The following is a 23,659-nucleotide window of genomic DNA, read 5'->3' on the forward strand; positions in this document are numbered from 1 at the left end:
CATGAATATTAGGTCTTTCAGGTGAACTTTTGATAAATACTGATTAAGCTTTTGATTAACTATTAAATAAATATATACATAAAGCCAGGCACTGCTCTAAGCATTTTCTATCCATTAGCTCATTTAATATTCATAATGGTCTCATACAGCGTCATTACAAGACATCGTATTTTGGAGGTGAGGAGACTGAGGCACAGAAAGATTAAGACCCTTGGTAGCAGATACAGCCAGCATTTGGATCTAAGTCATACAACCCAATCTCCTTTTTTTTTTTTTTTTTTTGCGGTACACGGGCCTCTCACTGCCGTGGCCTCTCCCGTTGCGGAGCACAGGCTCCGGACACGCAGGCTCAGCGGCCATGGCTCACGGGCCCAGCCGCTCCGCGGCATGTGGGATCTTCCTGGACCAGGGCACGAACCCGTGTCCCCTGCATCGGCAGGCGGACTCTCAACCACTGCACCACCAGGGAAGCCCCCAATCTCCTTTTTCACCACTACAAGAATCCCAAAGGCATGTAAGTCGGGTTAACATCCTTTTGTGAAAGTTGAGGATTTGAAGAAAAAGAGCAATGCGAGGTCAACTTATGTCTTTTGAGAAGGCAAAGCAATGGGAATTTGTATCAGTCTGAAAAAGCTTACGGGGATTGAGGCATAAAAGGCAGGGAGGGAAAAGAAAGCATCAAGTCAGTGCATAGTTTAGAAAATCATTTCTCTTTGTTATTTTTGCAACTTCTTCAAATTACAATCAGTGGTGGATCAAAATATGTCCATGTATTCCTTGACAACCTTTCCTTTAAGATGGAGCCTAATTTCCTTCCCTTTGAGGGGCGTGCTGGATCTAGTACTCAGTGCTGACCAATGGAATAAATCAGAAGTGATGGTGTACAGACTTGGAGAGCAGGTCACTGTGGCTTTATCTTTGCTCTGTCTGTTGGATCAGTTGCTCCAGGTAAGTTAACTACCATTCTGAGGACAAGTAGCCTAAGAAGAGAGCCATGTGGTGAGGGCCACTAGCCAGTGAGGAACTGAGGTATTTCTGGCCAAGAGTCATGTGGTCGAGCCATCTTGGAAGTGGATCTTCCAGCCCCAGTCAAGCCTTGGGTTAACTACAGCCGAGCTTGACTCCAACCTCATGGGACTCTCAGCCAGAACCACCCAGCTAAGCTACTCAGGGATTCCTGACCCTCAGAATCTGTGAGATAAAAATGTTTATTAATTAAAAGGTTCAAATTTGGGCTTATTTGTTATGCAGCAATAGATAAGTAATATATGAAACAACAAGCATCCCCTACCACCCTTGCAGTAACAAAACAGAATAAATAAAAATAAAACACATTGCCTAGAGCTTCCAAAGAAGCATCCTGAAGATAACCATTCTCCTTTAGGTAAGGATTTGCCCCCAAACTCTCTTAACCCAAAGATCTTAAAGCAATTCAATTTACTTCCAAGGTAATTTTCCATGATCTGGGGTTCAAATATGTGTGTTACTTATAATGTCACATTGTGTAAAAAAGGGAAGCAAAAGATGTGCAAATCTTAAATTACATAAACCTTCCAAATTCTTAGAGCAGGATGAAGAACTGAATGCAGAAGATGGGCCAAAGGAACCCCCAGCTTTAGAGAATGGAAGAACAGGAGCTGTTAGCAGGTGGAAGCATATAATTGAGCCATTAGTTAAAAGCTACTGTAACTCATTTTAAAAGAAAACATTTGCTAGAAATTCTGATCCCAGAATTTGGCAGCTTGCTGAGGCCACGTGCAATCGGTGCAGATTATACAGTAAATGACGATGACTAAAGCTGGGAAGTGGAGTTTGATTTCCATAATTTCTAAGGCTAGCAGACATGACTTGAGTTTTCATCCTAATGTAATCACCATTATTAATCCAGAGGTATTTCCTTCTGCTTAGGCATCGCGGTGTCTCTCTATTTCTCACCTTCCACTTACCCTGCTTTATCACTCAGCCCAGGGCTCGTTAAGCTGCACTCCATGACCGATACGGAGCTTTACGGAGGGCGACAGATGCCAGTTTATGCACAGGTAAATCACAATGCTCAGCCCAAAATCAGGCTTGGGTAATACCCCTCTGCCGTCCATACCCCTCCGTCCACAAAACTCGTCATGAAGTTGCAATTTTAAAAGAAATGCTTTCCCATCACAATTCAATAACCTTTTTATAAGCACATACACTTCTTTTTCTGGCCTGCATGAAATTTAATATCAGGATTATTATCCATTTCTCATTTCAACCTATAATTTAGTCAGCCTACTTGCATTTGATTTATGCTTCCCTCACCCCTTCGCCGTCAGCTCGCAGCCATAGATCCATTCAAGAAGCTGTCTAGGTCATATTGGTTTGACCTCTTAGAACAAACACTTTCCATGTTTCTTATTCTGCTTCCCTAAGAGGCACCATTAAGTTTTGCTCATCTCGATTTAAAATGATTTTTACTACACAATAACATTTCAAGTTTTCCGTATTAATCTTCATTTTATTTCGTGAAATACTTAGGCAAACAATGTTACTAAGACATCACGCTAAGATGAGGAATTCTCTTTCTCCTCCACTCCTGTCTACTTAATGCCTGAATTAAGAAATCACACATTTTTGCTCTGAATTAGCTGAGCACTGGAAGAAAAGTTTAAAAGGCTGACCAAGTAATTCACGTCTTAAACACTTGGATAGCAATTAAAGCAGAAAATCTTACCTCCCCTTCTATATATATATATATATATATATATATATATAGTATCCTGTTAAGAATTTAAAAATCTATTTTATATATCAAAGATGTCTGAGTCTAAATGGAAAATGAAAATAAAGCAATCCTAGCCAATTTGCCAAAGCAAACAAATACACGGTCAAGAGCCAGGAGTGTGGCTGGTACTCACCCCGCAGCCCATGCCGCTGCCCCCTTCGCAGGTGACCTTCCTCTGGCTGGGCTCAGGAAGCAGCCCTGCTCCGCAGCCCGGGCTGGGGCACAGCACGCCCCCCATCTGTAGCACGCACTCTTCGGCACCATATTGCTGGTACCGGTTGTACTGCAAAGAGAAAATGAGTTTTTCAAAGTGATAATACAGACACCAAGATGTGCTGTTTTACCGAAATGTTAATAGTTGGTGGTTCGGGGGTTTTCTTGTTAGTCTGTTTCTGTAAAAACGGGGGTGGGGGGTAAGGTGTGGTACAACCTAGAGAAAGTCTCCCAGTTCCAGCTGACAAAACAGATAAGTGAGGCCTGTGTTCTTCGAATTTCTAGAAATTTACCCTCAAAAAATAGATTTTTTCAAGTTTGATCTTTTAAAATACTACTATCAATTGCATTTAGTAGACTTTTTCATACAAATTTTAGGGAACATATCTATACTTTAAGTTATGGACATTCAAAACGCATCACTATCAATCTCATCAAAGAGTATATTTTCATGCCTCTATTCAGGAGCCTATCGAATTTTTAAAACTGTTTTGAAAATAGGTCCCAATGTTCCACTCCTGGTAATTGTTAGCAGCCCACACGGTATCAATGAGCATATTCAGCTTGACGAAGAAAGACTACTGTTTTTCTGTTAAAGGATAAAATTTTCCTTTCATCACTATTCTTATTCTTAAAGCATGATTTCTTTTATCCCTGACTTCATTTCTCTGTGCTGTTGCTTGGCTCAATTCCCTTTAACTGCTTCCCCAGCTTGCAGAATAAACCTCAAATTGCACAGCACACTTTCCAAAGTCTTCCTTGTCGCAGCCCTAAGTTACTGTTCTCCCTGCATTATTTGATCATATTCTCTTCTAAACTCAGATCAACTCAAATGGATCTGACAATTAATTAATTCAAGCAACATTTACTGAGCGCCTACTATGTGCCAGACACTACTGTGGGTGTTGGGAATACACCCCTAAACAAAACAGACATCTCTGCTCTCATCCATAAGACTAGAACAGTAAATACTGAAAGGTTAAACTGTATAGTATTTCAGATGGTGATGAGTGGGGAGGAGAATAAAAAACTAGGAAGAGATAGATCCTGGGGAAGGTGGGAATTACAATTTTAAAGAGGTGATCAGGGAATAGGGAATGCCTTATGAAGAAGGTGCATTTAAGCCAACATCTGAAGGAGATTAGAAAAGCAAGCCATGTGCCACCTGGGGGAATGAGCTTTCCTGGCTGAATATGGAGCATTATAAAGGTCCAGAGGCTGCATGGGCTTGGTTTGTTTGAGGTACTGCTAAGAGGCCAGTGTGTCTGAGGTAAAGTGAATGGGCGTGTGTGTGTGTGTGGGGGGGTGGGTAATAGTAGATGAAGTCAGAGAGTTAATGGGGATCCAGGATGTATAGATCCCTGAAGGCCTTTGTAAGAACTCTGGCTGTTATTCTGAGAGATTTGGGAACCACCGGGGACTTTCAAGCTGTGGACGACACAATATGACTAATCTCTTAAAGACAGCCATCTGGCTGATACGTTCAGAATAGACTCGTGGGGACAAGGATGGAAGCAGGAAGCAGAGAAGCAGGTCAGAGGTTATTTCAGCAAGGTCCACGGAGAGATGGTGGTGGCTTGAATCAGGAAAGCAGTGACTGAGGTAGGGATGGAGCAGTGGTTGAGCTCTGGATATATTTTGAAGGTAGAAATGGAAAATTTTTTTAGGCAGGTTGGATACATGGTGTGAGAGGAAAGGAAATCAAGCAGGAAGTAATGTTTTTCGCTGAGAAGACAGAGGGCAGGAGAGACTATTACTGAGATGGGGAGACTTGGAAGAAGAAAGGTGTGAGTCTGTGTGTTTAGGGAGTTGAGAAAAGGAATCATTATTTCTATTGTGCTCATATTCATTTTGAAAACCTCCTACACAACTAAGTCAAAATGTTGAGTGGCTAGTTGAATGTATGGCTTTGGAATTTAGGAGAAAGTTGCGGGTTGTGGACACCGATTTTGAAGTCATAGGTGCACGTAGAGCTGGAAAGGAAAGGGTTAGCATCAGGCCTACTCTCCATTTTCTCATATTTCTGACCCAAGCAAAAAAAGAAAGATGCGTTAGTCAAATCCCCTTGTAAATATGCTAATGGTACTTCTATACAATGGCATTTACTAGAAAAGAGTTCTTATCTATGGAATGCATTCAGCAGGAAACACTTGGTCTAAGTTTGCTTACAGTAAACTAGAATATATGAATTTATGAGGTAAGGCTCTCTGAAAATGTCATAAGCTGTGCAATTATTAAGGGATAATGAAGACATTTTATCAAGTGAAGAATGATGAGACAGTTTATATAACTGAGAGATTTCATGTTAGTGATCATTCCATGAACTTCCCAGAGACCTCATGTATTGACTCTTGCCTAGAGTACATCCCAATATGCTGAGAAAGGACATGCATAGCTGTGTTAAATGAGGTGGGGTTTCCCTGTATTTTGTCTGTGTCTCATCATTACCAGCATCCTGGAAGTTATTAGTAAAGATTGACACTGGGTTACATCTACAATTTTTTTTTTTTTTGCGCTATGCGGGCCTCTCACTGTTGTGGCCTCCCCCGCCGCGGAGCACAGGCTCCGGACGAGCAGGCTCAGCGGCCATGGCTCACGGGCCCAGCCGCTCCGCGGCATGTGGGATCTTCCCGGACCGGGGCACGAACCAGCGTCTCCTGCATCAGCAGGCGGACTCTCAAACACTGCGCCACCAGGGAAGCCCACATCTACGCTTCTTGCAAGTCTGATTTGACAATACGACCCTGTGTTATCTCAACAGCCATGAGACTGGATGAGATTACCCAACCTTTGTGGGGATGCTGAGAAGGAGCCAGTAAAGGAGACTGAGAAGAAGCAGCCTATTAGGCAGGTGGAAAACGAGAAGAATGTAGGTGTCCTGGAAGGCAAGGGAACACAGTATTTCAAGGAGGGTGTATGTGTCATGATAAATTGTGTCAAAGGCTGCAGACAAGACAATTACTGAACACTGGCTGTTGTTAGAAATGGAGATGCCATTGCGATCTCAACAGGGGCCATTTCAATGGAGTCATGGAGCCAGAGGCCTTATGGGAGTGGGGTCAAGAGAGAACTGGAGGAGACAAATTCCAGGAGGTGAGCGTGGATACTTTTTTCTAGGAGTTTGACTGAAGGGGGCAGCAGAGACAGGGGGACAGCAGCTGGGAGGGCTGTGGGACTGTAAAGGGATTTTTGAAAATGGAGAAATAACAGGATGTTAGTGGGCTGAAGGGAGTGAGTGAGAAGAGGACGGTAACTGATGATGCCGTGGGTAGGTGAGGGACTGGGATCTACAGGGTGAGTAGAGGGTGAGGCCTTAGGACGAGGGCAGAGTGCTGCGGCCCACGTGCGGACAAAGGAGGTTTGGGGAATTTGAGATGAGCAGAAAAGGCATGAATGATAAAGGGGAGGGAATGTTTGGAGTCAGGATTATTGCTGGGCAGCACTAAGAGCCCATTTGAACAGCGATTATGAATTTAGAGGAAGCTGGTCAGTAGAGTTGCCTGCTCTTCTGCACCAGCACTCAGCAGCACGTGCAGAGCAGACAGGGAGTTGGCTTTAAGCCAGGTGGGGTTTGGTCAGACTTGCATGAAGAAGCAAGCCATTCCTCCATTCCCACCCCCGTGTGGCTTTGGCACATAGCATCCCCTCATATCACTGTGAATGATTCCAATAAATATTTATTGAACCCCTCTGCTCAGCTCTGTACCACTGGACTGTTTAACCTTCTGTTTTGTCCTATCCAAAATGGGTACAAAGTTTCAGTTTTGCAAGATGGATACATTCTTGGGATCTCAGGTACAGCCTGGGGAACACAGCTAATAATTCTACATTGTAGACTTAAATTTGCTAAGAGGGTAGGTATTTCAGAACTACAGAGTTTTACTTAATATTTTCTGTTTTACATCTCTGTTGCCCTTTTTCTACACTGGTTCTCAAGAACGCACAGAATAATAGAATAATAATGTTCCATAATAGCTCACTTGCTTTAGCTCACAGTGTACACACCATGATTTTACAATAACAATATTATCACCATGAATGTGATTACTAAAAACTTCAAATATATTTTCATGTGCTCTACCCATTCTCCTGCCAAATTTTTCCAATAATACTGTATCTAAATTGTTGAGACATAGGGCCATTTCATACTATGCTTTCTTTCTCCTAATTCTCATGTAATCTTAATGCCACACACACACACACACACACACACACACACACACACACACTCTTAATACTCATCACCAATCCTTATGTTAACGTCTGATCAGCAATTTTGGTTGTTTGAAGCTTGTTCTCTAGTATAAATTCCTCAGGAAGATCTCATTGGAAAAATGTTCACTGAATTCTTGCTCAGTGACAGTTTATTTGGGGCCTTGATTCTTGAAAATGAGTTTGGCTGGATATAAAGTCCTGGGTTCATATTTTTCCCCCCTCAGGTATCTTAAATGTCTTACTCTATGTTCTGATATAAAGTGTTATGGGCAAAGCTTATGACAATCTGATTTTATTTTTTTCCTTTATAAGTGAATTGATCTTTTTGCTCAGATGCCCAAAGGATTTCTTTTTCTTTAGAATCTAGTAATTTTATTAGAATATGTCTTGGTGATGGTCATTTTCTGATCAATATTCATACGCATGCTATGTCAGGAAAGCTGTACTGAATTTAATATTTTAGTATTTGCTCCATTCTCTTGCTTTGATGTTTTTCTTGTGGGCTTTCTAGTGTACATATATTGGATTTTCTTTACCTAATTTCTAAATCGGTCAACTTCTCTTGACTGAGTTAGAAGTTGGGTAAAGTTAGTTTATCTTACTTTATTTTCATTTTTTAGAATTTTCTTTCTTTTCACTGTCTATTTCTTTTAAGACTATGTCCGTTGTTATTTATTTGTACTTGTGAAATTTCTTAATAACTTAGTTCCCTTTGGAATAGTTATTTTAGTTTTCACCCAACTGGTGGGCATGACCGGCTGATACACTCTCACTGTCTCTCAGGACAATATTCTGCTCTTCACTCTGCATCTCCTCTTAAAAACTTTGTGTGGCATTTGACCTTGTTTCTTTTCTGTTGGGATTTTACTTTGTTCCTTTCTGTCGCTCACCTTTACATGAAATTAGTTCTGAAATTTTAGGAGGAAGAAGGATTCAGAATAGCTCTTAATGGCTCTACAGTTTCCTGTTTGGTTTTTTGGGCAGTGTTAAAAAATATGAGGGCTCAATTTCTGTGATCTCCCAACTCTGTTACCCCATTTTCAACTGGATGCTCTCTTTCCCTTCACTCAGTGAGGGGCTTTGTTCTGACAGAGGTCTTTGACTGGTTACTGGTTTTGTGAGTCATGGGACCTACATGCTCCAGCCCCTCAGGCCTTCCTGTAGACCCTCTGCACTCCCCGCTTTCCTTCATGTATTTGTATTCCTGAATTCAGCACACTATCTTGTCCATAGTTGGTACACAATAGTTGTAGAATGAATTAATAAAATTTAACTCCATTCTTAAAGAATTCTAATAAAATAATCAATGACAATGGGAATTAATAACAGAGTGGTATAGGATGATTTTTACCTACATAAATTATTTTCTAGTTTAAATAAATTGATGTTAAGTCATTAGCTATTTACTGATTTGATGACAGATCACCTATCTATTTAATTTAGTTAAGCAATTTTATTACTACGATAATATTTTTTCTAGGAAGAAGTTAACCTATTAACCTTTGGACAAAGTGCACTAAACTCTATAGAAATTCTTGCTGACTACATGTGTTACAGTCTCAAATTCTGACAGAACGTGTAAACTATGTTCCTCTTTCCATTCATTAACTAAGGAATTTATAAGAAATAACTTTATTATATTCAACCTATATTACGATTCCTTTTCTAAAGGAAGACAAATATTTTAGCTTACATGTCTGGTAATTTCTGATTAAAAAGTACACACAACATCTGAATCAAAACCTACAATTACTGAATGCATTTCTTTTTTTTTAACATTGTGAAATGTATAAGAAAAACATTTGACCTAGACCAATAATGTTCTAGTATTCACAGAAAGTTTAATACCCTAAGGAAACAATTTAGACATGTAATTACATGATATGTTATTAGCAGGGATCCTTATGTAGTTTTCTTTAAGAGAAGACCCACAGTTTCATAGATTCCTTTCAACCACTTACTGGCACAAAGTTGAGAGTGCACTGGAAGGAACACACTATATGCTTATTGGAGAGTTGTGACAAGTTAGCATGAAGTACAGCAGAATGTCTGTACTCATCTGAGTGTAAAATACACACAATAGTGGTAAAGTGATAAATGGACTGCAAATGGTGGAAAGGAACGACGACTGGTCCTTTGATAGTACTTCTGTTATTTCCTAGGGCTTTTTTACTTATCTTGAATAGCATTTATAAATAGAAGTAACTTGGAGGAATGTGATTAATTTATAACGTGAACTAGGTCTGTATGGAGTCCATTCTCAGATGAGCTCAAAAGCAGCAAATTCTCTAAAAATCACTTAGGCATTGTTTGTCTTTGGAATCACAGTGAGTGTCTATGTGTGTGCTTGTGTACGTGTAGATAGGTATATTAATACTTACTTGCCAACTTACGCTGTTTAAGCTGTTAATAAAACTAGTTTGCAAATTTCTAGATATACTTCCATAAAGTGGATACTCCACAGACAGATAACTAAGAGAATTTAGAGATGACAGGGTATTTGCAAACATTTTTAAAAATAAATGTTAATATTAACAATGCATACTGTTCTGCACCTAAGAAAAAAATAAGAAGTTCCTCCTACATTTTGTCAGATTATAGTGAAAATACATTGTTAGATGACTTATCTAGGTAAAATCTCAACTCATTGGTATGGTTTATATTTTATTTATTTGGGGAATAAATTATTCAGTTTTTATGTGTATGCTCATGGATTCTCTTAAGAACAGGAAATATTCATTTCAAAGTATAAAATTCACAGAAGATTCAATAAACTCATATTTTAAGAATCTAAAAATGAGTCAGGGGAGAGCATAAGCAAATAGAGGTTGCACTTTGGTGGTCTGTTGCTAGTTGGAGGAGTTGGGTTGGGTAGAATAATGTTCTATAATGAAGCCAGGGTCGCAGGTCCCAGGTCCCATGGAGGCCAGTTAGCTTCCCCTTCCTTGCTGGCCACTGTCTCTATGCTAAGTGCAAGTGGTGACCCGCGGGGTCAGGCTGGGGAGGAACTGGGCCCAAATACCCCACACTGCTGGAAAACCACTCAAAAGGCCTGTCCTATGTAGGAGGGCACAAACGGCTCATCGTGATGTTTAATTCGCATGCTTTCCTAAGAAAAGACAGCAAGAAGGAAGCTAAATTTTAAAACTGCAACAAATGTGAAGCACAGGGATACTCAGGTAAAACTAAAATCTGGGAAAACAGGCAAATGTTCTGTCAAAATGAGGTGGAGCTTGTCAGCAATCCATGGCAGCCTTTCAAATCCTCTGAGCAGGGAAGGGGGCTGTTTGTGTTCTGCCATGGAATTTTCCAGAGTATCCTTTTGGGGGCACTCAGGTACAGCTACAAAAGCAACCCCTACACAGGCTGTTCTTGCTTTTCCCCCACTAAATTCTGGCTTCTGTGAGGTCTTAGCCACAAGCACCCAGGGATTCCCTCCCAGGACCTGTCTCCTGCTCTCCCCCTGGAGGAGAGAAATCCCCATCAGAGACACCATTCACCGAATTACCACTCTGTGCCAAGGACTGTGCCCACACTTTACCTATGCATTTCACTCTCCGTCTATCCTAGAAGTGACAGGTGAGGTCACTGAGTCACAAAGACATTCAGTCCTTCACTGTGGTTCACACGGGCAGGGACTCAGTGCTGTGGCTCTAAAAGACCACCCTTTCCCCGATACCAAGCTGCCTCCACTTTCTTTTTTTCCCTTTTATTAACAAAAATTCAGCTCACTATTCCTTCATTATCATTTAGAAACTAATGAAAAATGGTTTATTACAGCACTTCTTCTTTGGCTAAACAAAGTCTAAAATAACTTTTTAGAGGAACATGAATTTATGATTAATCCATTTCCCAGTGCTAAGTAGAGAATACCCTATTTTCTATATGTATTAGAATTTTAAAAAACGCTCCTTAAATTCTCAGTAATCTTAGTTTTCTTCATGTGCAAGCAGTTGGCCCCGGGGAGTTGGTGACAGCCCCTGTGGAGGTGCCTGTCACATTGCGGTTTGTATTCTCAGTTTTGTTGCTAATAATGTACTTTTCATCCCTGGACATCTGTCATTGACTGATGAAGTAAACTGGCTAGAGAAAGGGCTGGACCTTTTTCATCGCCTAGAAAACAACATCATTAGGATGGCTGAAATTAAATGCCAGGAGAAAACAGATCAAACAACACCTGAAATATAATTAGAGCAACAGACTGTATCCTGGATTGCAATTTACAAGGTTTTTCTTTTTCAGATGTTTCAGACGACATGATGCCAAAAAATATCTCAACTTCTAGTAGCCGTGGAATCTTCCGGAAAGGAGGTCAAAACCGATTGACTTGTTTGTCCCTTCTCCATGCTGTGGGCCATGCAGTGCCCCACAGGAAGGGTGAGGCTGTGAAAGCAGATACTTGCAAACCGTTTTCCTTGAAGGAGTTTCTACTGAGGGCGTGACTTCAGAGACTTCTGGGAGCTTTGCAAACGGGTCTGCTAAGCACACCTCCTGACGGGGCCCTCGGCAGAGGGCAAGGCTGTCTGTGGGCACAAATTATTTTACCCTTTACTATAGTCCCTGAGAAGTGGTTGTGAGCAGTGCTGTTAAGTCTCCAAATCCAAGAGACTCACCCTCAGAGAAATGGAACTTCCCTGAGAGGGTGTGGTTTTGCCACCTGCACCCCCCTCCTCCCTGTCTCTTCCCGGCCTTTGCTTCTCTAACACGGGATGCTCACATCTCTCCCTTCTGGTCATCCTCCAGTCTGGAGGCAACTATACTGGTTTCAAGGTGATTATGAGGCCAATGGAAAGGGAAGAGTGACATATCATCGTCTGGAAGTTTTGTGTAAGGCTTCAATTTGAGGCAATGAAATGGGTTATTTCCACTGCACATTTAATGAATTGATTTGAACTCTGATGACCCAAATAATTAAAAAAATGATCTTCTCGATTATATTACATGGATTTACATTTATAACTATCTTTCCTTGGTGTCAGCAAGCCTATGACACCAAAGAAACGTTCTGAAGTGAAGGCCAAGTAAGTTGCCTTAATGCCCAAGAGACACACTTGAGATGATAAGGGACAGGTGAGACGGCAACAGCCAGGTGAGGTGACAACAGCCAGGTGGCCTGGTTGTGTACCTACTTCCCTCAAAGGTCATCAGAATTCATTCCATCATGCCTCACATCATTATTGACTTCTGAGACTTAGGCATCCCCTACTATTCTCATTCCCATGAAGGTCTCGATATTCTCCAATAGGAGCCTCCCTTCTCCCCTAAGCCCTTTCTCTTTGTCCCCTGGAATTCCTGCTCCACAATGAACAAGCTCTCCCGTATAATCAGGCTAGTCAAAGGTTTCTCTTTCCTACCCGATTTAACTGAAACTGGTCCATCTCCTTGCAACCCTCTAAAGTGAAGGCTGCTTTTTGTTTCAGGTGTACACACCTGAAGGCCAGAGTTGGAGCTGGTTGTCTCCTGGCCCCTCACTGATGTTCCTAAACCCTTGCTCCCCTCTCTCCGCAAAACCCCACCCCACTGCTCCTCTGAAACTTATGCCATCTGGCTATGTACCCCGTCCTCTCCCCACTGCCACCACCTGCAATGGACATAGGTGGATAAGCCCCTCATTCTCGGGACTTTAGCTCCTAGTTCATGATTTTCATCTCTGCCCCTATTCTTCTCATCAGCCTAGGGATTGAACTGTCCCTCCATCAACCTCTTCTTTAAGTTCCTTTACCTTCTCATCTCTAGGGACCTTTTCAAAACAATTCTTCTACTGTTACAATTCATTCCTGGGCCTTGTCATCATGAGAAACTGTACCACCTCTGAAATCCAAACTCCAAATATGTCTCTTTCCAACCATCATCTCCTGTCCTTTCCTGGTGCTCTTACTGAAGTACGGACATGGCTTAAATTCTTCAACTTCACTGAGAATTCTCATGAACTGACCTAATACCTTCTCCCTGGCCACTGCTTGCTTTCTCTTAAATTACTCATCACAGACTTCAAATGAGCATTTACAACTTCTTCATGATTGTATTATGTTTCTCTAGTAGCATGTTTTCTCTTCTTTATTCCCATACTGCTCATATCCCACCACTTTCCTCTCTGGACATCTTACTTCATACTTCACTAAGAAGACAGAAGTCACGAATGAGGTATTCATTTATTGGGCAAATATTTACTAAGCATCTTTTAAAAAAATTTTTATTTTATTATTTTTTTTATACAGCAGGTTCTTATTAGTCATCTATTTTATACATATTAGTGTATACATGTCAATCCCAATCTCCCAGTTCATCCCACCCCCACCCCGCTTCCCCCCTAGTGTCCATACGTTTGTTCTCTACATCTGTGTCTCTATTTCTGCTTTGCAAACCAGTTCATCTGTACCATTTTTCTAGATTCCACATATATGTGTTAATATATGATATTTGTTTTTCTCTTTCTGACTTACTTCACTCTGTATGACAGTCTCTAGGTCCATCCATGTCTCTACAAATGACCCAATTTCATTCCTTTTTATGGCTGAGTAATATTCCATTACATACATGTACCACATCTTCTTTATCCATTCATCTGTTGATGGGCATTTAGGTTGCTTCCATGACCTGGCTATTGTAAATAGTGCTGCAATGACCAATGGGGTGCATGTGTCTTTTTGAATTATGGTTTTATCAGGGTATATGCCCAGTAGTGGGACTGCTGGGTCATACGGTAGTTCTATTTTTAGCTTTTTAAGGAACCTCCATGCTGTTCTCCATACTGGCTGTATCAATTTACATTCCCACCAACAGACTAAGCATTTTCTACGTGTCAAGAAATCTATATGGAGAAGATGCAGCAGTGAAAAATATGTCTGCCTTAATGGAGCCATTAGACGCCAACTTTCCACTCCACATCACTACACCTGCCAACATACCTGCACCCACACTCACCTGTTCCTTTCTGTCTTCTTACAACAAAGAAAGTGGCTTTATCCCTGTTAAGGGTCAATTACTCCCTCTGTGCTGTGGATCCAAAACAAACCCTTCTCACCTTCTAAAGTACTTGCCTTCTTTAGCTAGCTCATCTATTTCTTGAATCATCAAATAATCCATCTCTACTGGATCATTTCAATGAACACAAAACAAGTTCTAGCCTCCTCAGTCTGTAAAGCACCCTCCTGCTACTGCTGCATTTCCTTTTTCCTTTTCATAACAAAACTTCTAGAAGAAATTGACTCTGCTTCTGCTGACTCTTCATCCCATAAAAATCTGCCTCTTGCCTCCAACTCTCCACCAAAACTGCTCATTACGGCCACCCATGACTTCCATGTTGCCGTATGCAAAGGACAATTGGCCGACCTCATCTTATTCAGCTTTTCATTAGCATTCACGTAAACAGCCACTTCTTCCTCTGGGAAACACCTCCTTTCTTGGCTCCATCATGACACATCGCTGGATTTTCTACTCCTTTAACTTGAGGCTCCTTCTTGGTCTCCTTTGCTGGCTGCCACTCTTTTACTAAGTTTCCAAATGCTGGCGCTCCTTAGGGTTCATCCATGGTCTCTCCTCTCTTACCTACTTTTCGCAAACGCCATGGATTTAAAATACCACCTACCTGCCAGCAACTCCAAATTTATCTATCTCTGACCCCGACCTCCCTCTCCTCTGAGCTCCAGCTCACACATCCAAATCCCTACTTGTCTCCTTCTCAATGCTTCAGTCATATCAAAGATATTCAGAATTGAACCCTGATTCCAAGCTTTCGTCTTCACCTTCCTACAATCAAACCCATCTCAGTTAATAGAGCTGTAGGATTCCTTCATTTCCCTGACTCATAGCTAATCAATCACCACGACCTTTAATTCTACCTCTGAATAGTCACTTCTTTCTGTTTCCTCTGCCAATCATTTTCATCCAGACCGTGTCCATATTGCAACAAGACTGACATTCTTAGAATGTAATTTGGATAATGCCAGCCCCCTGCTTCAACTCTTAAGGATTCCGCATTGAATTTAGAATGAAATCCGAACTCTTGACCATGGCCCACGTGGTGTAGGTGGTTTTTATCGTTCATCACGGTCTCTCTTGCTCATTGTTTTCCAGACACATTAATTTTATTTAGTGGCTTGAACCAAGCAAGCTCTTCACCTCCTCTGGGGCTACGGAACATGTGCTTTACTCTGCTTGGAAGGCTCTTCTCCCCTAAGCCCCGTGACCGTAGCTCACTCCATGGTGGGTGTCCTGTCAACTTTCATGTTTCAGAGGTCCTGACTCCTTATCCAAAATAGGTTACATCTTAGCATTTATCATGATTTGTACCTGTGACTTCCTTGTTTAACGTTTTACCCAACCCTAGCACAATAACAGTACAAAAGGTATTCAGAAATGTTTGTTGAATAAATGAAGGTTATTTCCTTAAAATTCTGGTGATTAAACCCAAAGAGGAGGAAGCTGGTAAAAGTGGAAGTACGTCTGAAATGCAGTTTTTCTGAAGACTCTCCAAATCCTGGGGACTTAACAGATATCATACCTGTTTTCTTTAGGGATCACCGAGAAATTTAGAGTAGCTTTACTTACCCGCAGTGTGATAATATTTTTGCCAAGTAGTTTGGCCTTGGTGGGTGTGGGTGAGGGGGATGAAAGGTGCTTTATGAACGTGAATCGTAAACACAAATCAGCAACAGGGCCCAGAGCTAAAGTAAATGTAATATGTTACATTCCAAGGAGTTTTAACTGCATTTTTATTTTAGGAAGGTAATGATTTATAGCATTTATAACGATTTATTTTTAATCCAGATCTCAAAAAGCAAGTGCCTATTCAAGGTCAATGAAAACAGAAAGGAATCACAGACAAAGAAATTAGATACTGGTCAGCATCTCTACCATCCAGTAATGAATTGAGTAAGTAACCAGTATCTGTACAGGTTTTATCAGCTCACTGTTAAGTGAATGTTACACTGATTTACTTTATTATTTTTCTTTCCCATTATAGTTTATCACAGGGTATTGGACACAGTTCCCTGTTACACCGATTCTAGTGTCTACTTTTGCTGCCACTAGTTCAGCCTATTGATAGAGTATGAACAGTATTTAAATCAGAAGCATTTTAGTGTATACTTAATATTTGCAACTTACTTTGCAATCTTATTTATTTACAGAGGTTCTAAGAGATGACCTAGCATCACTCTTCCTTTTTGGCAAACCGAAAAGCCAAGTTAGAGACTACAATGATTTGTCCGAGGGAACTTGTAACACACAATAAAACATTTTGTTTCAAGTAATCTAAGTTGCCTCAAGCATCCAGAGACAGCCTGAGAGTTTCAGCAGCTCCGGCTAAGGGCTGCCCACCCCCACTGGCAGGAGCGGTGGGGCTGGAACTTTCTGCTCCCTCTCCGGACTTCGTGCCACCATCTGCCCTGAGGCCACTACGTTTTGTCATGTTTCATCAGCACGGAAATATCCCTAGCTGATGTGACCTGTTTGTATCCATCACCAAGAGATCCTTGGCTCCCTTGTCACCCCTCCGGTCTGACCCTCTGTCCTACACACAGCTCTGTCCATCCCTTTTCCCCACCCTGTCCTTCAGCTGCCCCAACGCCTGCCTCTGAGCTTGGGGACTCGGAGTCAGTCAGCAGCAAGTGCCCCGTAACTTACACTCTCAGTGTTTTTCTCACATTCTTCCCTCACTGACCTTGATTCACACCTCAGGACACTGGTTCCCCTGCAGCCCCTCAAATGTTTTCTCCACTGCACCCTCTGCACCACCGAGCATTGACCTGCAACACCCCAAGTAGAACAGTTTTCCTTTCTCCTTCTAAAACTCTCCAGCTGGGATTTTCAAACTGCTCTTTGTGCTCTATTTCTCCTTTGCAGTCAGCTACTGATGCCCACCTCCCTCAGTCTCTCTCTCTCTTCCCTGTCCTGTTTCTAGAAGCCTCAGTTTTTGACTCACCAGAACTCTCTCCAAGTCCGCTCTGGTGACAGTTCTGGAGGATCTCAGTGTCCACATGGGCCATACTTCCAACACCCTGGCTTTTTAAGTCCATGCCCTCAACTTCTGCAGTCATCTCGTCGGCTACCTTAACTCAGCCAGCAACATTCCTGGCCCTCCCCTGACCCTGTCACTTCCAGTCACTGCACCATCTCCACAATCTCAATGTCAAGTATTCCATTCTTCAGCCAACACCTACTTTTCCAGCTAAACCCTTCTAAAACCCAAACTCCAAAGACTCCTTGAACCCACTGGGACCTGTAGCCGGTGGGTCCTCCCACCTCTTCCCCATCCCTTTCTCCCCTCATCCCTCTTCTCTGCTTACCCAGCTGAAATCTCAGGCTCAGTCATTACACTCACTCCCTTAGGTCTGCGCAGCAAAGAGCTCCTTTGCCTCTCTCTTGTTTTTGTTTTACTCATGTGGCTGGTTAAACTTGACCCTCTGCCTTTGCTGCATCTGTGCCTACACAGTTCAGTGTGACAGAAAAACAGTCAGGCTGATTGATCTCGCTCCAAATTCATTCGTTTCTTACACTTATTCACTCCCTAGCCTCCTAAATGACACTTTCATCATCCTTTCCTATCTCTATAAAACTCTTCCCCCATCTCCCCTCTCAACTGATGACTTTGCTTCCTATATCACCAAGAAAAGAGAAACAGCAGCAAAAATCTTCCTACATATTCTGCTTTTCCCACTGCTACGAGGTTGAGCTGTCTCCACTCTCGTCTTCGGCCAAACCTTAACTCTGCTAGTTGTCGAATCAAGGACATTGCTCCTGAAATTCTCCCCTCTCCTCTGCATCATCGATCTCCCTGTTCCTCTGCAGAATCATTCCCATCAGCACATAAACATGGCATTTTTTTTCTATAAAAATGAAAAATTTCTTGATGCCACATTCCCTACCCGCAGCTACCTCATTTCTTTGTTTACGTTTAGCTAAATTCATAAAAAAAAAAAAAAAAAGGTATCTAGATTTTCTCTCTCCCATTCTTCTCCCCTCTCCATTGAACCCAATCTAGGCAGACTTTCACCCTCACCAGTCCACTGGTCAAGGTCACAATGGCCTCCAAGTTTCAAATTCCAGGGCTCACTTCCCATCTGCATCCTGCTTGATCAGGACACGCTTTGTTCCTTTGGCTCCCACTTCACATGCTCCTGGATTTCTTCCCACTTTATTCCAACCACAACTTATATTTTATAATACTTTTTACATAAGATAAGCATTACATATGGTTGCTTCAAAGCTTCTGTACTCACCTTACTCTCTACCTGGGAACCTCTTCCCAGATGTCACCATGGTGCTTCCCTTCGCACCTTTGAGGTCCTCATGCACCTAGCACCTGCCTCAGTGAGACCTTTCCTGACCACCCTGTATAAAATCTCAGCTCCCCCAACCGCCAGCACTCATTATCCTTCTTTTTGGTTTTACTTTTCTCCATGGCAGTGATAACCATCTAGCATATTATATACTGAACATGTTTGTGTGCACGTAACATAATAGCCTTCCTCAACTAGAATGGGAGCCTGAGAGGGCTTTCTTTTTCACTCCTCTGCCCTGTAAACAAGAATGGCATACAGCACATGAGTAGGTGCACAGTTAAGTATTCATCGAATGAAAAGAAAGAAGGAAGGAAGGAAATGTGGTTTTTCAGGAAATAAAAATCAATACTGCTGTGATGCACCAAGTGGCCATGTAGCACAACTGATCAGAGTAATATGGATTTTGATTATGGCTTGATTAAATGTCTAAGAAAATGCAAAGTGGCTTGAATTTTATGCAACTCTAAGGAGATGATTATAGTTGGCATTTTTCCTTACTCATCACCCAATGACTCTAAAACAAACATGGAAACAATTTGCAAATATTGGTACAAGTTAGAAGAGAAGCTTCCATTACCTGAGCAGAAATCTCAGGGTAACAATCAATGATTCTTGCTATAAGAAATCTCTCAGGCTTTCACAGGAAAAGAGCTGTGAGATACAGGTGTTTTCATAAATAGGTATGTTTGGGGTCTGTTAGCAGCTCTTACCTGCAATGGAGGATACTTGATTTTGCTTGTATTTGAATAAACGTCCGTGCTCTCTATTCTGGAAATTTACAGTATGAAAACATGGATGAGGCACACTGTAACCTGCTAATTCAAGGAGTTGGAAATGATTCCAGCCTTTCATCCTCCCCTAATTAATCCCCCTTTTGAAATCTCATATTGGAAATGGGCAGTCCAACTTTGCGACATACACATACCAAACGAAAACACACAAACCAAAAATCTGTTGACAAAACTGAGCGGCCACGTCTCCATTTGCATGTTCTCTGGTCAGAGTGGGCAAAGACCACCTTTGCGAGTAAAAATCAATACGAGAGTATATAATAGGTCAACTAGCACGCTGTAAACTATATGGCATGAGTATTTCAAGGACAGCTTGACATCAGATTTAACAAAATAATAATATGGAGCCTGTAATTCCATAGAGGATTAGGAGGTCTATTTTTAAGTGGTCAAGTGTGTGTGTGTGTGTGTGTGTGTGTGTTTATACATATACACCTAGGTAATATTTAGCACTCTGAACTATTAACACATCTACTTAGAACCTGACATGTTTCACTGAGCACAACGCAACATTTAAATAATCAACTTTAAATGGGCCAGCTTTTGTATATAAGTCACATGTTCACATCCATAGACAAAGCGGCTGAAGTGCAATACAGGTAACACACAAAATATAAAATTCTGGTGAGAAGAGTTTGTACATCCACCTACAGACATCAAATCAGGGCTGTCTGTGATGCTCGATCTCTTAGGCATAATTCATCTCGGCACTTATTTGCTTATCTGCCACTACGTTGTACCTGCTTACTGCCGTGTCCCGAGATGTAATGCTCTGGCAGGTAGCAGATGTGCCAATTAATAACCTGTCAGGCCTGATGGATAGAAGAGGGAAAGAGTGTTCCCACACATAGCTCCTGCACGGCTCCCTTTCCCGTTTCAGGCGCTGAGGGTCAGGAGACACCCCTTGCCTCCCCGGAGAGAGCCTAAACGGCCTCATTACCGTCTATCTTCCACAACACTCTGGCATAGCTTTTGAGAGGCTGACTCACCTGCTCTTCTCCAAGAATCCTGAAGTGATGGAGCTCTTTGATCAAGGAGTTGGGGCAGCCAGCTGTTGGGAAGAAGAGTTAATCACCAACGTGTTATCCCCATTCTGTGCAGTGCTATGCTCTTACTGCAGTTATGACTACCAGCGACCAGTGCCGCTTTGGGGGAGCACACAAATGCTCACCTGCAAAACAGTCTAACCAACCTCCAGACAGCAAACGCCCGAGGGCACTCTGCCTGCAGCCTGCCCCTCACTGTGATTCTTTAGGAAGGAGCCACACGTGACCCTGGCCAGGCCTTTTCTCCCCTCCTGATTGTGACCTGGCCTTTGTGGGGCCTTAGGACACTGTGTCATTTCTGCCCAGCATGTCACTTATCCCTAATATACAGCCAGGATTTCATGGGGCCAGAGATGGGGAGTTGGCACATGTAGGTTCATTTCACTTATTTATCACATCCTGTTTCCTCAGCCTCCCGGCTGGGCTTCTGCACATCGAGAGTGAAGGATGAAGATGGGGCATCTGGATGCCCCGTCTTCATGGGATTCGGCTATAGTTCAGAATCTTGCCTGGTTCTTCCAGGAGGATTTGTCAAGACCCTAAAGATGCTGCATTTCCGTTTGGAAAGTGTCTCTTACGGAAAAGACCTGGGAAGAGGGCCAGGGCAGCCTTGTGCCCATCGTCTGCTAGTTCTACCCAGACAGTGAGAGCCTATGCAAGCTTTCACATTTTCTTTTTTCAGTTGTAAAAAGAAATAAGTAAATAAATAAATCATACTCATACATATACATATACATATGTATACATAAGTATATACATCTGTCTATTTATCTATATATCTATCTATGCCAGGGCATACTAGTTATCACTTAAAATGTGTTCCATCCCTGCCTTTCAAATAGAATTATTCCACAGTATTAATTTGCAGTCATTTATAATATAAACTCTGGAAACAGAATTGATATAAAAACCTGTTTCTTTGGGATCAAATCTATGAATGACAGAATCTGTTGACACTTCTATTAAGGAAAATGGGTTGTATGAAAATGTGCCAAAGCAACCGCTGAGGCTGAGGCATTTCTCCATATTGTGATGTAAGAACGTGGAAAGTACCGAGGACGTTTGCCTGGGGGAGGGTGGGCCGTGGAGGGAGGCGACTGTCTCCGCAGGGTGAAGGAGCTATCCTTTGCAAGAAGGATTAGATGTGTGCATTATTCTAGAAGGTAGAATTAAAATGAACAGGTAAAATTACAGCAGGGATACTTGGGTTCAATATGAATAAATTTCTAATTTAAAAATGGAATACATTGCCTTATAAGCCAGTAACTGGAGGCTTCCAGACAGAGGGTAAATGACTACTTATGCAGAATATTTTAGAGATGAATTTGACTTGAGTTAGTTCCAACTCTGAAACTCTGTGGTCATATGAAACGCCGGAACGGAGATTTAGTCTTTGTTACTATATTCAAATATATTCGTCTTCGACATTATTGCATTTCATACCCTGAGAAAGTGGTCCGTAAATGTTCACTAAGGTAATACAAAAAATATTTTACAAATATGAACAAAATGTAAACAGGTGATGTCACCACCTGACAAGAGTCCAAGAAAATAAACGGAAATCCCAAGGTGAATATTTTGGTGGAAAATCTAGTAAATTAATTGCCACACGCATGTCCAATACTACAAAGAAGGAAAGCCAGATCCCGACCTTTGCAAGAGACACTGTTTTTCTCCCACTGGAGGCCACGAAGACTTGCAGACTGTGGTTCTTTTTGGGCAGTTGTTCATTTCAGAGTTGCTGTTCTGATCTAAACAATTAGTAAAGGTATATTCTGGATAATTTGATTGGCTGACATTCAACCAAAAACTGCTGTGGAAATTCAGAGTCCTGTCAGTTCTTGAGTTTTAGATCTCCTTGGGAGCAAGGAGGCATATTTTAGTTTTATGCAACTAATAAGGAAAGGAACAGAGGCAGCGAGAATTCCAGGGTCAAATTCCCAACAAGCGAGGGTCCCGTGGTTTGGTGCCAAGTATATGAGGGGAGGAGTTGCACAGGAGGAGAGGCGGCAGAACTGAGGTTCCCCAAGCTCAGGGTCATAGGCAGGCTAAGATCAGACCACTCAGGGCCCTGTTTGTACCCCAAGCACTGACTTAGTTTCAGTAAGATGACAACATCTGCTATATTAAATTCACAGAGTTAACTTGAATACTTTTGGTTTTGTGCTTTCATTTATATTTAATTTATACATTTTCATTTGGGTCTTCTAGTTGTATAAGCATAAAAAGTTTCTTTCTAAATTTATATCTAGACATATTTAAGAAATATCATTAAAAAATAGTTTCATTCAAACTTAGTTTTAGAGGATAATTTTTTTCCTTTACAAGTGGTCCTTAGCATTCTTCCCACTTGAGAAAAACTGATTTGACTTATTTTAATGCTAGGTAAAATAAAAAACAGAATTTAAAATTAGCCTATTTTCAGAATTTGTATTTTAACATTCTCCTAAGATATAACTAAGAGGATTGATGTCAATGATAGCTCAAATATAAACATCTTTAACAGAAGACTAACTAATTACCTGAAACACCTGGTGGATGCAATAAACTATAAAAAACGAGGATAGAGATGGCATAGAGTTAGAAGGGAAGAGTTGTAAGGGGTCAAGCTATTTAAGACCAGGGAGGGGTATCCGTAACCGTGCTCATCACAGGAACATCAGCATGGGAAATGGACAGATACAAAGCTAGTGTGAAACGGGTTTTAAAAATAAAACTAGAAATGCAAGACATGAACGTGGAATGCAGTAGCGCAGGGAGAGAGGGAAAAGTTCCTGGAGGTGGGAAGGAGGGCAGATGAAGACCGCGTGAGGACAGGGGTCAATGGTGTACTTTGAATTCTTCCAAATTCTTCACACAGGGTCCACACACACGACAATGGATCATCTTTTGAGGCCACTGCTGTCTACTTGGCCCACATCATGTCCTCGACAGTGTGCAGCCATCAGCTGCCCCGTCATTCAGTCTCTTCTCAAGATAACAGTTAAGGGGCTTCCCTGGTGGCGCAGTGGTTAAGAATCCCCTACGAATGCAGGGGACACGGGTTCGAGCCCTGGTCTGGGAAGATCCCACATGCCGCAGAGCAACTAAGCCCGTGAGCCACAACTACTGAGCCTGTGCGTCTGGAGCCTGTGCTCTGCAATGGGAGAGGCCGCGACAGTGAGAGGCCTGCGCACCGCGATGAAGAGTGGCCCCCGCTCGCCACAACTGGAGGAAGCCCTCACACAGAAATGAAGACCCAACACAGCCAAAAATAAATATAAATAAATAAATAAATTTATAAAAAAGGTAACAGTTAAGAGGCTCCTGTTAAAATATGTACATTGGATATCATGCCATCCGCCATGGGTT

General features: G+C 41.9%; 1 protein-coding gene across 1 annotated transcript in view; it reads right to left on the bottom strand.

Moving 5' to 3' along the window:
- Positions 1-23,659, bottom strand: part of PRKN (parkin RBR E3 ubiquitin protein ligase) — a 1,255,012-nt gene that overhangs the window by 175,300 nt on the left and 1,056,053 nt on the right. Inside the window, exons 8-9 of the mRNA XM_022562266.2 lie at positions 20,252-20,313; positions 2,892-3,041 (exon numbers count right to left, since the gene is read on the bottom strand). Coding sequence (XP_022417974.2) covers positions 2,892-3,041; positions 20,252-20,313 — 212 coding nt within the window. The remainder of the gene's footprint in view (positions 1-2,891; positions 3,042-20,251; positions 20,314-23,659) is intronic.

The sequence above is a fragment of the Delphinapterus leucas genome, chromosome 12 (genome assembly GCF_059928025.1).
Source record: "Delphinapterus leucas isolate spDelLeu-1000000601 "Yukka" chromosome 12, BTC_Dleu_Yukka2, whole genome shotgun sequence".
In the NCBI taxonomy this organism is placed as follows: domain Eukaryota; kingdom Metazoa; phylum Chordata; class Mammalia; order Artiodactyla; family Monodontidae; genus Delphinapterus; species Delphinapterus leucas.